Raw genomic sequence first — 12373 nt, 5'->3', positions numbered from 1 at the left:
TGATCTTGATGAAACTTCAGCAGTGTGTTCGTTGTAAGAGGCCGATCACATGGATGTGACTATTGTGAGTCAAAGTTATAGCGCCACCAACTGGCAGCAGGAAGTTTGTCACTTTCTAAATGCTTTTGACAAAAGTGGGGGGGTTAATTTTATGTACAGTCACAAAAATCAGTACGCATATTGGTCTCATCGAGTCGGACAATTTTCTAATTTACAGTTATTAGCTCCGACCAACAGGAAGTCAGATATTTTGGTTTGAAGTGTTTTTTTTTTGGAGAATTTTCTCTCTCTCTCTCTCTCTCTCTCTCTCTGTCTCTGTCTCTCTGTGTGTGTGTGGGGTGTGGGGGATTTGTCTTTTAGGAGAGACTACTTTTATAATTGTTTTTCAAGGTTTCAGGGGCTTTTGGGGCCCTTAACGTGCTCGAAAACTCATGAAACTTTGCACACAGGTCAGAACCTGCGGCCATAGGGCCTGGCTGAAGCTGGTACCCGGGCGTGGCAGGGGGCTCAACAGCGCCCCCTGGAATGGGGTCCGAAAACTTGGTCCATAGATCAAACTAGCTTGCATGAATTAATATGAAACTCAGCACACATATAGATCTCATCGGGCCGAACAACTTTCGTGCTCTAAGTTTTGCGCCAGCCCAGCAGGAAGTCGGCTATTATGGGTTGTTTGGAGAACGCTTGCTGTGGAATTTGAAACACTCCTCCTAGAGAATTAATTCAATCGCCACCAAACTCGGTGTGCATGAAGTCAAGACATTGAGGATGCTAAATTGCAAACGGATTTTTGATATCTCGAACGCTTTGGCCGTGGCGAGGACACAAATTTATGGCGAGAAAAGAGAAACACGAAGTGTTATAACTTCTGCACACATTAACTGATCTTGATGAAACTTCAGCAGTGTGTTCGTGGTAAGAGGCCGATCAGATGGATGTAACTATTGTGAGTCAAAGTTATAGCGCCACCAACTGGCAGCAGGAAGTGTGTCACTTTCAAAATGCTTTTGACAAAAGTGGGGAGATTAATTTTATGTACAGTTACAAAAATCAGGACGTATATTGGTCTCATCGAGCCGGACAACTTTCTAATTTACAGTCATTAGCTCCGACTAACAGGAAGTCAGATATTTTAGTTTGAATGTGGATTTATTTGCAAAATCAGCCTCTGCATTTTTACCCACTCCTCTTAAGTGGTTTATTTTATTCCCACCAAACTTTTTCAACATGATGAAAATACATTAAAGATGCTAAATTGTGAACGGATAATAAATATCTCAAACGGTTTTGCTATGGCGAGGGATTAAAGTAATGTCAAAAAAGGAAACAGTAAAAGCCTCATATCTTCTAAAAATGAAATTATACACCATTTATTTCTATATAAAATTATAGAAATATCAGAACCAAATCCAGTTTTGGGTTTATTCAGTTTTTTCAATTCAAGAATTATGTATAAGTTTAAAAACAGCCAGAATGCGCTATTTAGTAAAAAAAAAAGTCATACATAGGGCTTTACTGCCCTCTTGTGTTCAAAATCAGGTAGGCCTATTACAAAATGACGGAGTAGCCTATGTTTTTATGTTTCCACTGTTCGATCACGCCCGCGCCTCACACACACACAAACAAACACACAGACACAAACAAACAAACACACACACACACACACACACACACACACACACACACACACACACACACACACACACACACACACACACACACACACACACACACACACACACACACACACACACACACACACACACTGTGCATTCCAACATTGCAATCTTGACATCGCAGCCGGTTCATTATAGCCGTAATAAAATATAATAATAAAATAGTCAACCTATTTGCAGCAAATGATAGTAGATTTCAGATCAATATATTTGTTTTCCTTACAATTTTAATTAACACTAACTTTATTCTCATCTGAATTATAAATAATTTATTTCTGTATAAAATAATACTACCGATTGAATATATAGTATTTCCAAAAGAGGGCAGTATTGGATTATTTTTAAACAGGGTTGGATGAATCCTTGAGAACAGTGTTTTACTGTAAAGAAAAGCAGAGCCAAGTGAAGCAGAGAGAGCGGTTTCAATTAAATAAACTATTATTTTATGCCTAAACATACCCAGTCACAGAAAAATATTAAAGCTATCCTATGGCTTTATATCACTTTAACACGGTAAAGGGCTCATACTGTAGGCCTACATTTTGGCTAATTATTTCCAATGCTATCACGGATCATAACCTCATCATCTAGAAACTGCCACTCAGAATACATACATAGGACATGAAGATATCATAGGGAATTGTGAACATATTTCACTGGAACTTCATCTTCATTACATCTATATATGTATATGTATATGTATATGTATATATATATATATATATATATATATATATATATATATATATATATATATATATATATATATAAATATAGCTGCGAGCAGCGATGGAGGGCCCAAGCCGGTGCCACCGCCACCCCGGTGCCTTTAGTGTAACTAAAGGCACCAGGGTGGCGGTGCCACCGGCTTGGGCCCACAATCGCTGCTCGCAGCTATATTTATATATATCTATATATATTTATATATATCTATATATATATATATATATATATATATATACATATACATCATAACCTGATATCATGATATCAACCTTGATATCATGTTTTAATTGTGTGTTTTTTTATTTTATGTTTAATTTTATTACTTTTAATTGTTGTGGCTCTGTATGATGCGGAGGAAAAAACTGCTCTGACTCAAACAAGTAAGGAAATATTATCATCAGCTAACATTATAAATAAAAGTAAAGTAATATTATAAATAAATGAGCAATACTCACGTCAGTGTGTTGAGTTGACAGTGTTTATCCTGCAGTAGAGCAGCGATCTGATTCACTCGTGTGTCTCCTAGTTTATGTTCACTCAGATTCAGCTCTTTCTGGAGTAACGGGTTTTTACCCACAACTCTATTCACATACTGACAGGCTTCCTCTGCACCAGGACTCAAAAACCTGCAGAAGAGTCAATTCAGTTCTCAACTAAATGTCTGTTGCATTACAAAAAAGATTGATATGATTTTTTTTTTCTTTGAACATTTAAATGAAATGTAAAAGAAACTAGAGCGACACTCAGTACTAAAGCAAACTCATAAGAACAGAAACATCTCACAGATCAGAAGGGCAAAAGCTCACTAGATCATGGTTTTCAGTATGAATACAGAGTGTGAAATTAAGATCTTTCTGGCTTTTAAGCAGGAGAAGTGAGAAACGTCAGCATAGAGAAAACTGGCTTGTGAAACTGCATGTTTGTGAACATCTGGAGACTCATAGACCTGCTATAGAGAGATGCTGTGAATCTGGGCTTGATGGAAAACAATTGTGTTCAGAAAACTATTTCACTAAAAGGTTGTCTAGAATTTTGATGAGAAGTGTGCACAGAAATAAAATTGTGTTATGCATTTGAATTATCAAGGTATACTCCAGAATATCAGCCCATATACTGACCCATAATGTCTATTTGACCTTTAGCTCGTATCACAACTATACTGTGTTGACGGTTATCATCAGTGCTTAATTTGTAAAGTGGGAGGTCCCGGAGCGCAGAGGGGGGGTGGATCCGGCGACTCAAAACGGGGGTTGGAAGTAACGGAACAAAACAATTTTTTTAACGCATGTGCTGAGGGGGTGCTAGATCATTGACAGGGGGCGCTGCGCAAAACTTGGCCACTAAATATTTAAAATTCATTTATTTTAATGATCACAATTAAAGTTTTAATTTTATTAAATTGAACAAGCGCAACATTCAGCATTCAATCAAATATTCTAAAAGATGTAGGCTATTATTAATAATAATGTTATTTCAACATAATATTTCGTTATTTAGACATAATGTGTGCGTGCAACAGGCAAGATGTGCATTTGTAAATCCGGTGACGCGTGCATTGATTTTTATTAATAAACTAGTGTTTTCTGACAGTGTCGGCTGCAAAGATGGAGTTGACGATCGCCATCTCTGTAGTGAACGCGCATATAGAGAGAAATGCACATAATGGGTTACATAATCAGAGAGTAGCCTTTTTCTTTTTTTCGTTTTGAATTATTTCGTTTAAAGACATTTCAAGCTTTGTGTATTTGATGTATTTCTCATGTCTGCGTGAGGCATACACTGAGTTTCGTTAAGTTAGGATGAGATGCGCTCCAGTTAACGTGCAATGCAAGTGACCGCGCGGGCGCCTCCATGATTATATTGTCTGTTATATTTGCTTCTTATCCATTAAATCCAGGCAATTGGTTGATGAAAATTTTATTAAAATTAAGATATAATTTATACAAAACGAAATTCACTTTAAAGAAAGGTTTTCTACAAAACAAAACTTAATGAAGTGGTCAAAATCATGTCTGAGCCACTCCATGTCTCTCGATAGCGCATCCTATCTTACTCGTGCTGTTCACTTATCATAAATCAACATAAATGTTGACTTTTTGACATTTTTCCCCTGAGTGAAACGATCGAGGCTAACAGCAATCTCAACTTGCACAACAAGCGCGCAAGTCATGTGTCACTTAGTGTCTCCCCCCTCTGTCTTACCCTGAAAATTCACCTCAAAACGCATCGAAAATGCAAACACAACATTTACTTCAATTGGGAATAAAGACTAACCAGACAAATAACAACATTGAACACTACACAAACAGTAATTTAATTTTTTTCATTTAGGCAATTCATTTTCCATAGTGACACAGGAGGTGCCGGATCCAACGTCGGAGGTGACGGAACATGTTCCGGCGTGTTCCGGCTCAAATTAAGCCCTGGTTATCATCATCATGACAGAACCTGCAGCATCTGATCTGATCTTGATCATTTTGATGCAACAAATTATCAAGCTAATTGTATAGCTAAAATAATACAGTAGTTATGAATATTTAGCCTCCATACAGCTAATTTAGTTAATTATTTGATCCCGTCTCACCTCAGTGTCTTCAGTTGACAGTCTGGACCCTGTAGTAAATCATTGAGCTGCTTCACTCCTGATTGTCCAGGATCATTTCCTGTGAGATCCAGCTCTATCAGGTGTGAAGGGTTTGATCTCAGAGCTGAAGCCAGAGCTTTATAACCTTCTTCTGTCACACTGCAGTTAGAGAGTCTAGAACAGGAATGAAAGTATTCAGCTGATTAATCAGTTAAACCTGAACAATATAAATCCTTAAACTTGAATTTTATTTTGTTCTTTGTACAAATGCATTGAAAGTTAGTTGCAAAAACTGACAACTGAATATGGAGGCAAACAAAAGGCACAGAAATCTTTAATATGTTAGACATCAACATCACTTTCGAGATTACAATTATCTAAAACTGTGTAAGCCCGTTTATCGATCTAAATGGGGGTTTCCGCCAGAACGGGAGAAGGTCTCTGCGTGTTACTGTCTTTCCGCGTGGCAAAGTAATTTAATTCCATTTAAAATGTTATCTGACTCCATTTTATATCTGACTCCATTTGATCACGACCTCGAATTTAAAGGGATACTTCACCTCTGGAAAGATGAATGTGTATTTAAAATAGGTAATTTATGTAGAAGAAATGTGAAGAAATTTTTGAATTTGGAGCTTTCTAGACTGAGAAAAGTCAGAAAATGTATTTTTGGCTTATGTGGATGAAAGACAACAACTCCCAGAATGCACTTGCTTCGCTGCCCTAGGAGGCCACTCCCAAGCCACGCCTGTACACACCGGGTAAGAGAGCGCAGTTGAAAACAAGGCTTGGCTACTATTTGAGACTCCGTGATGAGTTTGCCAGGGATTTCGAGATCGCCCAAAATGTCCGGGATTCGGCTTTTGCGTTCTACAGTTGCCATTCATCATGTTTACTGTGGCGAGCAGGACGAGGCTGACGGCCGCGGGAGAACGACGCGAGGCCGGTGGCGTCATTACTGAGACGTGCCGGTCTCGCATCTCTCACGGAGGAACGGGAATTTTCTTAGCAATGTTAAAACACACATCAACCGATCACTTGTTTAGCGTTCATGTAAACACTACATTCAGATTCACCAATCGGAATGAATTCAGTTAGATTGAAACAAAAGGTGTGCATGTAAACATAGAATGGCGACTGCAGAAAGCAAAAGCCGAATCCCGGACATTTTGAACGATCTCGCCCGCCGGACATGTCCGGGAAAAAGAGGATGGTAACCCCTACTACTCAGCTTTCTCCTACTACCCAGCTTTCTTCACAGAACAAAAGCCTGCTAGCTTAGCTTCCAAAGAAAGACGGCTGACACTGTGTACATTCTGTGAGTGAGATCCCACCTCCTATGGGCGGGCTGAAAACATGCGGAACAACGCCTTCTACTGGCTGTAGTCTTTAGCCTCTGGCCAGAAAATCCTCTGATGACGCAAAATGACGATTTTTGCGTCATCGGAGGATTTTTTCCAGACAAAAAATACATAAATCTCTCGTCTCAGGGGGATATGAGGGTGGAAAGCACAGTAATTCGAAAATACTACAGGTTTTCTACTAATACAAAGCTTAATGCTAAATCCTGAAGTATCCCTTTAAGTTAGATTGCCAATTGGTTATTGGCCAATTATATAAGAGGTTTAACAATACATTTTATTGTTCTATTTAACTCTTTACTTATATTTTACCCGCTCATATTAGGGAAGCTATGTAGCTCAGAAGTCCTCATGCCTTGTTTAACCTCCTGGGGTCGGCGGTCACGCCGGCGATACCAGCTCGCTTTTTTCTTATCAGTGCAAAAGAGTATTCAAAATACTCTGTTGACTTTGATCTTACATATAAGTGTTATACATCACTCAAAACTGTTAAATGTCTTATTTTATTTGTGTACACTCATAATAAAAACAAAATGTTGTTTTTCATAAAATAAATAAAATAAACATGATGCGCGTTCTGCTATCTCTCTCAATGTGAAACTCATTCTGAAACGCGACAGAAAATGACCTGTAACCCAGCGAATGTTTGTCACACAGACTTGAGACGTATGTCTTTACAAAGCGTGGAGTCTGTGTTTTTAAATGATGTAAATTATATCAAAAACAAATATTCTCTGTTTAAGTAATCCGTATGAAAGCAACAACATGTACAGTTTCTCAAACGGGTCCTCATTAACTCTAATGTGACCACACCCATACGCGCACAAGCCATTGACATTCAAATAGTCCATGTGTCGGAACGCAGAACTGTAAACGCCCCATCACCTCATAACAAAGAATCAGAGACTTCAGTAACGTACTCCTCTGCTTTTCAACGAGTTTGGAAGACTGTGTTTGTGCTGTGCTGTTTCACTTGGATTGATTTACCTGCGATTTGAAGATTAGAAGATTTTAAAGGTAAGACATGTTAAACTGGTGCTAGTCTCAAATGTACATCATGAAATGAGATTAGAGTAAAAACACGAAGCCTAATGTCGTACATGTATATGTATCTATATATAGACAGAAACACTGGTAGGCAACCTTTCAACGCTGAATTTATATACATGTACGACACAAGGATGTTCGATAATAAAACACAGCATGATAAAAGTAGGCTAGTATGAGTGTTTACTCTAATATGGTGAATATTATAATGTTTAGACCCGTGTTTACTGTTAAATACTGTGTTTGTGGATATCTGCTCAAACATAGATATGTATAATGTGGTAATAATAATGTTTAATAGTTTGGAGCGGCTCAATCGCTTCAGTAAATGTTCTCTGCACGCGCTGTGAGTTTGATTCACTCGCGCTGTGCGTTTGAACAGCAAAACGCGCCAAACATTAGGCTTCATGTTTTTACTCCAATCCCATTTCATAACGTCATAACGAATGGAAATATTTTAAGTAACATATGATAATTAATATATTTTTCTCTAGTGTAGAGTTACTGAAGTGTTCCTTTTTAACGATTTATTGGCCGGCTATTGTTATTATTATTTTATGCAGCACTGCATGTAGCCTATATGCCTACAAGGCACAACAAACCTGGTGTTCATTATTTATTTATATATAAATATATATATGTGTGTGTGTGTGTGTGTGTGTGTGTGTGTGTGTGTGTGTGTGTGTGTGTGTGTGTATTTTGTACATTTTAAAAAGCAATTTTAACCAGAAAAATCTCAAATTTATTCCCAAAATCGTGCAGCCCTATATTTTCTTTTGAAATCAGCATGTTCACAGCGTTTTTGTTTTTGTTTTATTTTTATACAGGGACCAGATGCCCCACTGATGAGTCCTGTTGACTTCAACATTCACATGAGTCTCTGTACATGAACATGGTAAAGTGAAAAATCAAACAACTTGGAAATGACAGGTATGCACTATGTTTCAGGAATGGCACAAAGGTGTGTGACTGTTCAAGTCTCTGTCTTTAGATCAGTGTGTTCAATTCTGTATCTTTGGATCATGTTGTGTTGTAAATAAATCCAAACAATCAAAAAGCAATTATTTTTTAAATCTCTTCTCATTCTTTGTGCAAGGTTCCTCGTAATGAAAGGGCTTGATAGCACCTGATAGGGCCATTATGGGAGGGTCTTTGTCTTTCTCAGGTGTGAAACACATCAATATTCATGATGATTCATGCCCTCCTCGCATAAAGCTTTGTATTGCTTATATTATAAGCCAATATATTGCTTTATCCCAGTGGTTCTCAATCCTGGGGACCCACAGCTCTGCACAGTTTGTATGTCTCCCTCATTTAACACACCTGATTCAGATCATCATCTCGTTAGGAGAGAGCTCTGAACTGAACTGGGTGTGTCAGATAAAGGAGACATATAAAATGTGCAGAGCTGTGGGTCCCCAGGACCAGGATTGAGAACCACTGCTTTATCTGAATGAGTAGGCAAGAGGATTTTCACATAGTTTTGGATCAAATATTCTAGGCTATGTGATACAATTTTCAAAAGTCTTGTGAAGAAATAATCAGTATGGGTTTCATGACCTTATTTCAGTGACATTTTTTTTCCCCACAAACCACACATAAATGTCATTATCTCAAAACTACAAACTTTTACATACATGTTGCTGACATATTATTGTAGCAGAGTTTGTGCTGAATACGGTGCAATACGACTTTAGCCATGAAAATGTCACAAGTAACAGAAATAAGCACAAATGTCAGAGCATGTCAGAACACCTCCAGGGCCCAGAAAACACCTAAGACCCCAGAGGGTTAACGTGGGTCTCACGATCACAATCTCGCCAGCTTTGGTCACTAAACAGAGGTAATTGCTATATATAGTTTGGTTGAATTCACACTTACACAATCAAAGATACTTTGGTAGAACCCCTGTGATTGCATACACTTGAAATTAAAGTAACGATTACTTCATTAGAGGTATGGCCACTACTACAGATATAAGTCAACCAACTTTACTTGTCTTATAATAGCTTTGGATTGGCCATGCCGTGGTTTCCCAGATTCACTTATGTAAAGTAACATTAAATTAAAACAGAGGTAAAACACACCCAGATTTAGGTTGGACAAGCAGCACTTTTGCTGCCCTAAACGGAAATTCACTTCTTGTCTTTTCAAAACACACACACTTGAATTAGCACCAAAATATTAGTTGTCACTAATATTTGTAAAAACTTGCGGTAACTCCACTTTCCACTTTCCTCTGGTCCATCTGGATGCCATGCTGGTCGATGACATACCCTAGGAAGTGGACAGAGTTTATATGGAACTCGCATTTCTCAAGCTTGAGGTAGAGTTGATTATGGCGGAGCTTTTCAAGGACCTGCGTCACGTGGAGGCGATGTTCGGCCAGGTTCCGGGAGTAGATGAGGATGTCATCTATGTAAACCACGACGAATCAGTGAAGGAATTCCCGGAACACCTCATTCATATACCCTTGGAACACTGCAGGTCAGTTGGACAGGCTGTACGGCACCCGGTAAGGCAGTCTTCCACTCATCCCCTCAGTGTATACGAATGAGGTTGTATGCACTCCACAGGTCTAGCTTGGAGAAAATGTGAGCTCCCCTTAGCTGTTCCTGGGCTGCTGGGACCAGAGGAAGTGGATAGCTGTATTTGACTGTTTGGGAGAAGCTTGAAGCAGCAGGGGACATAGAAGGACGAATGAATTGTTGTTGGAGTGCCTCCTGGATGTACTCCTCCATGGCCTTCTGTTCCAGGATGGACAGTGGACTGATTTCTTCAGTATGCAGATGCGGAGCGTCAGAGTGGGAGAGAAGTGCCGGATTTGACCACGGCCCAGCGGTTTTCCTTGGATTGTGTGGATTCTCAAATCCTGAAAGCAGCGTTTCTTGTGGACGTTCAGTTTTTGGAGAAGTTGGGTGGAGATGAAGTTCCCTGCGGAACCCGAGTCGATGAGGGCTTGCGCTGAGACACAAACGCGGGGATTAGGATATGCACCATAGTATGGGACAGATCATTTATTTGAGGTGGAAGTTGAATAGTACCGTATATACCCGAATACAAGACAAGGTTTTTGTCCTAAAAATAGGCTGAAAAATTGGGGGTCGTCTTATATTCGCAATTTAGACAAAATCCCGGGGGGAAAGGGAGAAAACAGGGAGAAACAGTAGAGGGCGCCAACACGATAGGCTAATTAGTGACAGTGTTATGAATTAAATAAACAGTAAAGTGCCGCCATGGAGAGGTCAAGAGATCATCTTGAGAAAAGCGCTTCAAAAGTTGGTCAAATAAACCAACACGTTCAAAACAGTTATGACGCCAATTTTAAACTTATGGTCATGAATGAGGCGGAATCATCTAATAATTGCTAAGCTGGCAAAAAATTTGAAGTCACAGAATGCAAGGTGGCGAGCACAAAAAGAACGACTAAAAAATACCAACAGCAAAAGGAAAGCTTTCCGTGCACCTCAAAGTGGCAAGTTTGCAGAACTCGATGATAGAATCTATGAATATGTGATAGAAAACGTCAGGATGCGATGCCAATCACAAGAGAAATCATTCGGCTGAGGGTTCTGGAGATAGCCAAGGAGCTGAACATACCGACAAATGAATTCAAAGCTAGCACTGGGTGGTGTACACGAATGATGCAGCGCAAAGAGCTGACACTGCGTCGTAGAACATGTCTGGCCCAGCGCCTGCCCTCAGACTTTGAGGAGAAGTTGCTGTCTTTTCAGCGATATGTGCTTAAACTGAGGAAAACTCACTCATACCCCCTGGATCAGATAGGGAATGCTGACCAAACACCAGTGTTTTTTGACATGCCAACATCTGTCACTGTTGCCAAGAAACGGGACAAATCAGTTATTGTGCGATCTACTGGAAATGAAAAAAAAAAAACGAATCACTGTAATGTTGGCGTGTCTCGCTGATGGGACCAAACTTTTGCATTTCTATGTGATTTTGAAAAGCAAGACTATGCCAAAGGAGACGATGCCAGCTGGCATTATCGTACGTGCCCAGGAAAAGGGCTGGATGGACACTGACCTGGTAGTGGACTGGCTCAAGGTAGTGTGGGGCAGGCGCCGCGGTGCGCTTCATAAGAAGAGAAATATGCTCGTTATGAATGCATTCTGCGGACACTTGAAGGAGCCCGTCAAATCTCAGTTGCGATCTAGTGATCATGCCGGGGGGGATGAAAAGCCAGCTACAGGTATTGGATGTAGTCGTCAACAAGCCATTCAAGGATAATCTGCACAAGAGATACACTGAGTGGCTCCTGTCAGGCGATCACTTACTGACGCCTACTGGAAAACTTCAGAAGCCAGCAGTGCATCTGCTCTGTACTTGGATCCTCCAAGCATGGGATGCCATAAGCCAGGAGAGCATCATTCATGGATTTAAGAAATGCTGCATATCAAATGCCCTTGATGGGAGCGAGGATGACATTCTGTGGGAGGGGCTCGTGGAGCATCATGATAGTGATGACAGTGAGAGTGAGCATAGCGAGGCAGGGGATCTCTGTGAGGAATAGGCCTAGTTTAATGTGCAGCATAAAGGCCCATTTGCACTGCTGTTCTTATTGCAACCCCACAGTTTGGTTTGTTTCAAGACTTTAATGTCAGATGTGTTTGATTAAAAGCAGATGGTTATTTTCTATCTATCTTCAACAGTGGACTGATTTCTTCAGTATGCAGATGCGGAGCGTCAGAGTGGGAGAGAAGTGCCGGATTTGACCACGGCCCAGCGGTTTTCCTTGGATTGTGTGGATTCTCAAATCCTGAAAGCAGCGTTTCTTGTGGACGTTCAGTTTTTGGAGAAGTTGGGTGGAGATGAAGTTCCCTGCGGAACCCGAGTCGATGAGGGCTTGCGCTGAGACACAAACGCGGGGATTAGGATATGCACCATAGTATGGGACAGATCATTTATTTGAGGTGGAAGTTGAATAGTACCGTATATACCCGAATACAAGACAAGGTTTT

The 12373-nt window shown here is 40.0% G+C and overlaps 1 protein-coding gene across 1 annotated transcript in view; it reads right to left on the bottom strand.

Annotated features, from left to right (window-relative positions):
• The window catches only part of LOC309501909 (NACHT, LRR and PYD domains-containing protein 3-like), a gene marked incomplete at its 3' end in the record, with an annotated part of 371524 nt that overhangs the window by 273590 nt on the left and 85561 nt on the right, over positions 1-12373 (bottom strand). The window contains exons 8-9 of the mRNA XM_082174165.1: positions 4987-5160; positions 2858-3028 (exon numbers count right to left, since the gene is read on the bottom strand). Of these exons, the coding sequence (XP_082030291.1) occupies positions 2858-3028; positions 4987-5160 (345 nt within the window). The remainder of the gene's footprint in view (positions 1-2857; positions 3029-4986; positions 5161-12373) is intronic.

Source organism: Leuciscus leuciscus (genome assembly GCF_965113295.1).
Source record: "Leuciscus leuciscus genome assembly, chromosome: 6".
NCBI classification, from domain to species: Eukaryota; Metazoa; Chordata; class Actinopteri; order Cypriniformes; family Leuciscidae; genus Leuciscus; species Leuciscus leuciscus.
The sequence above is the reverse complement of the archived record's forward strand: the minus strand, read 5'-3'. Positions and strand labels throughout refer to the sequence as shown.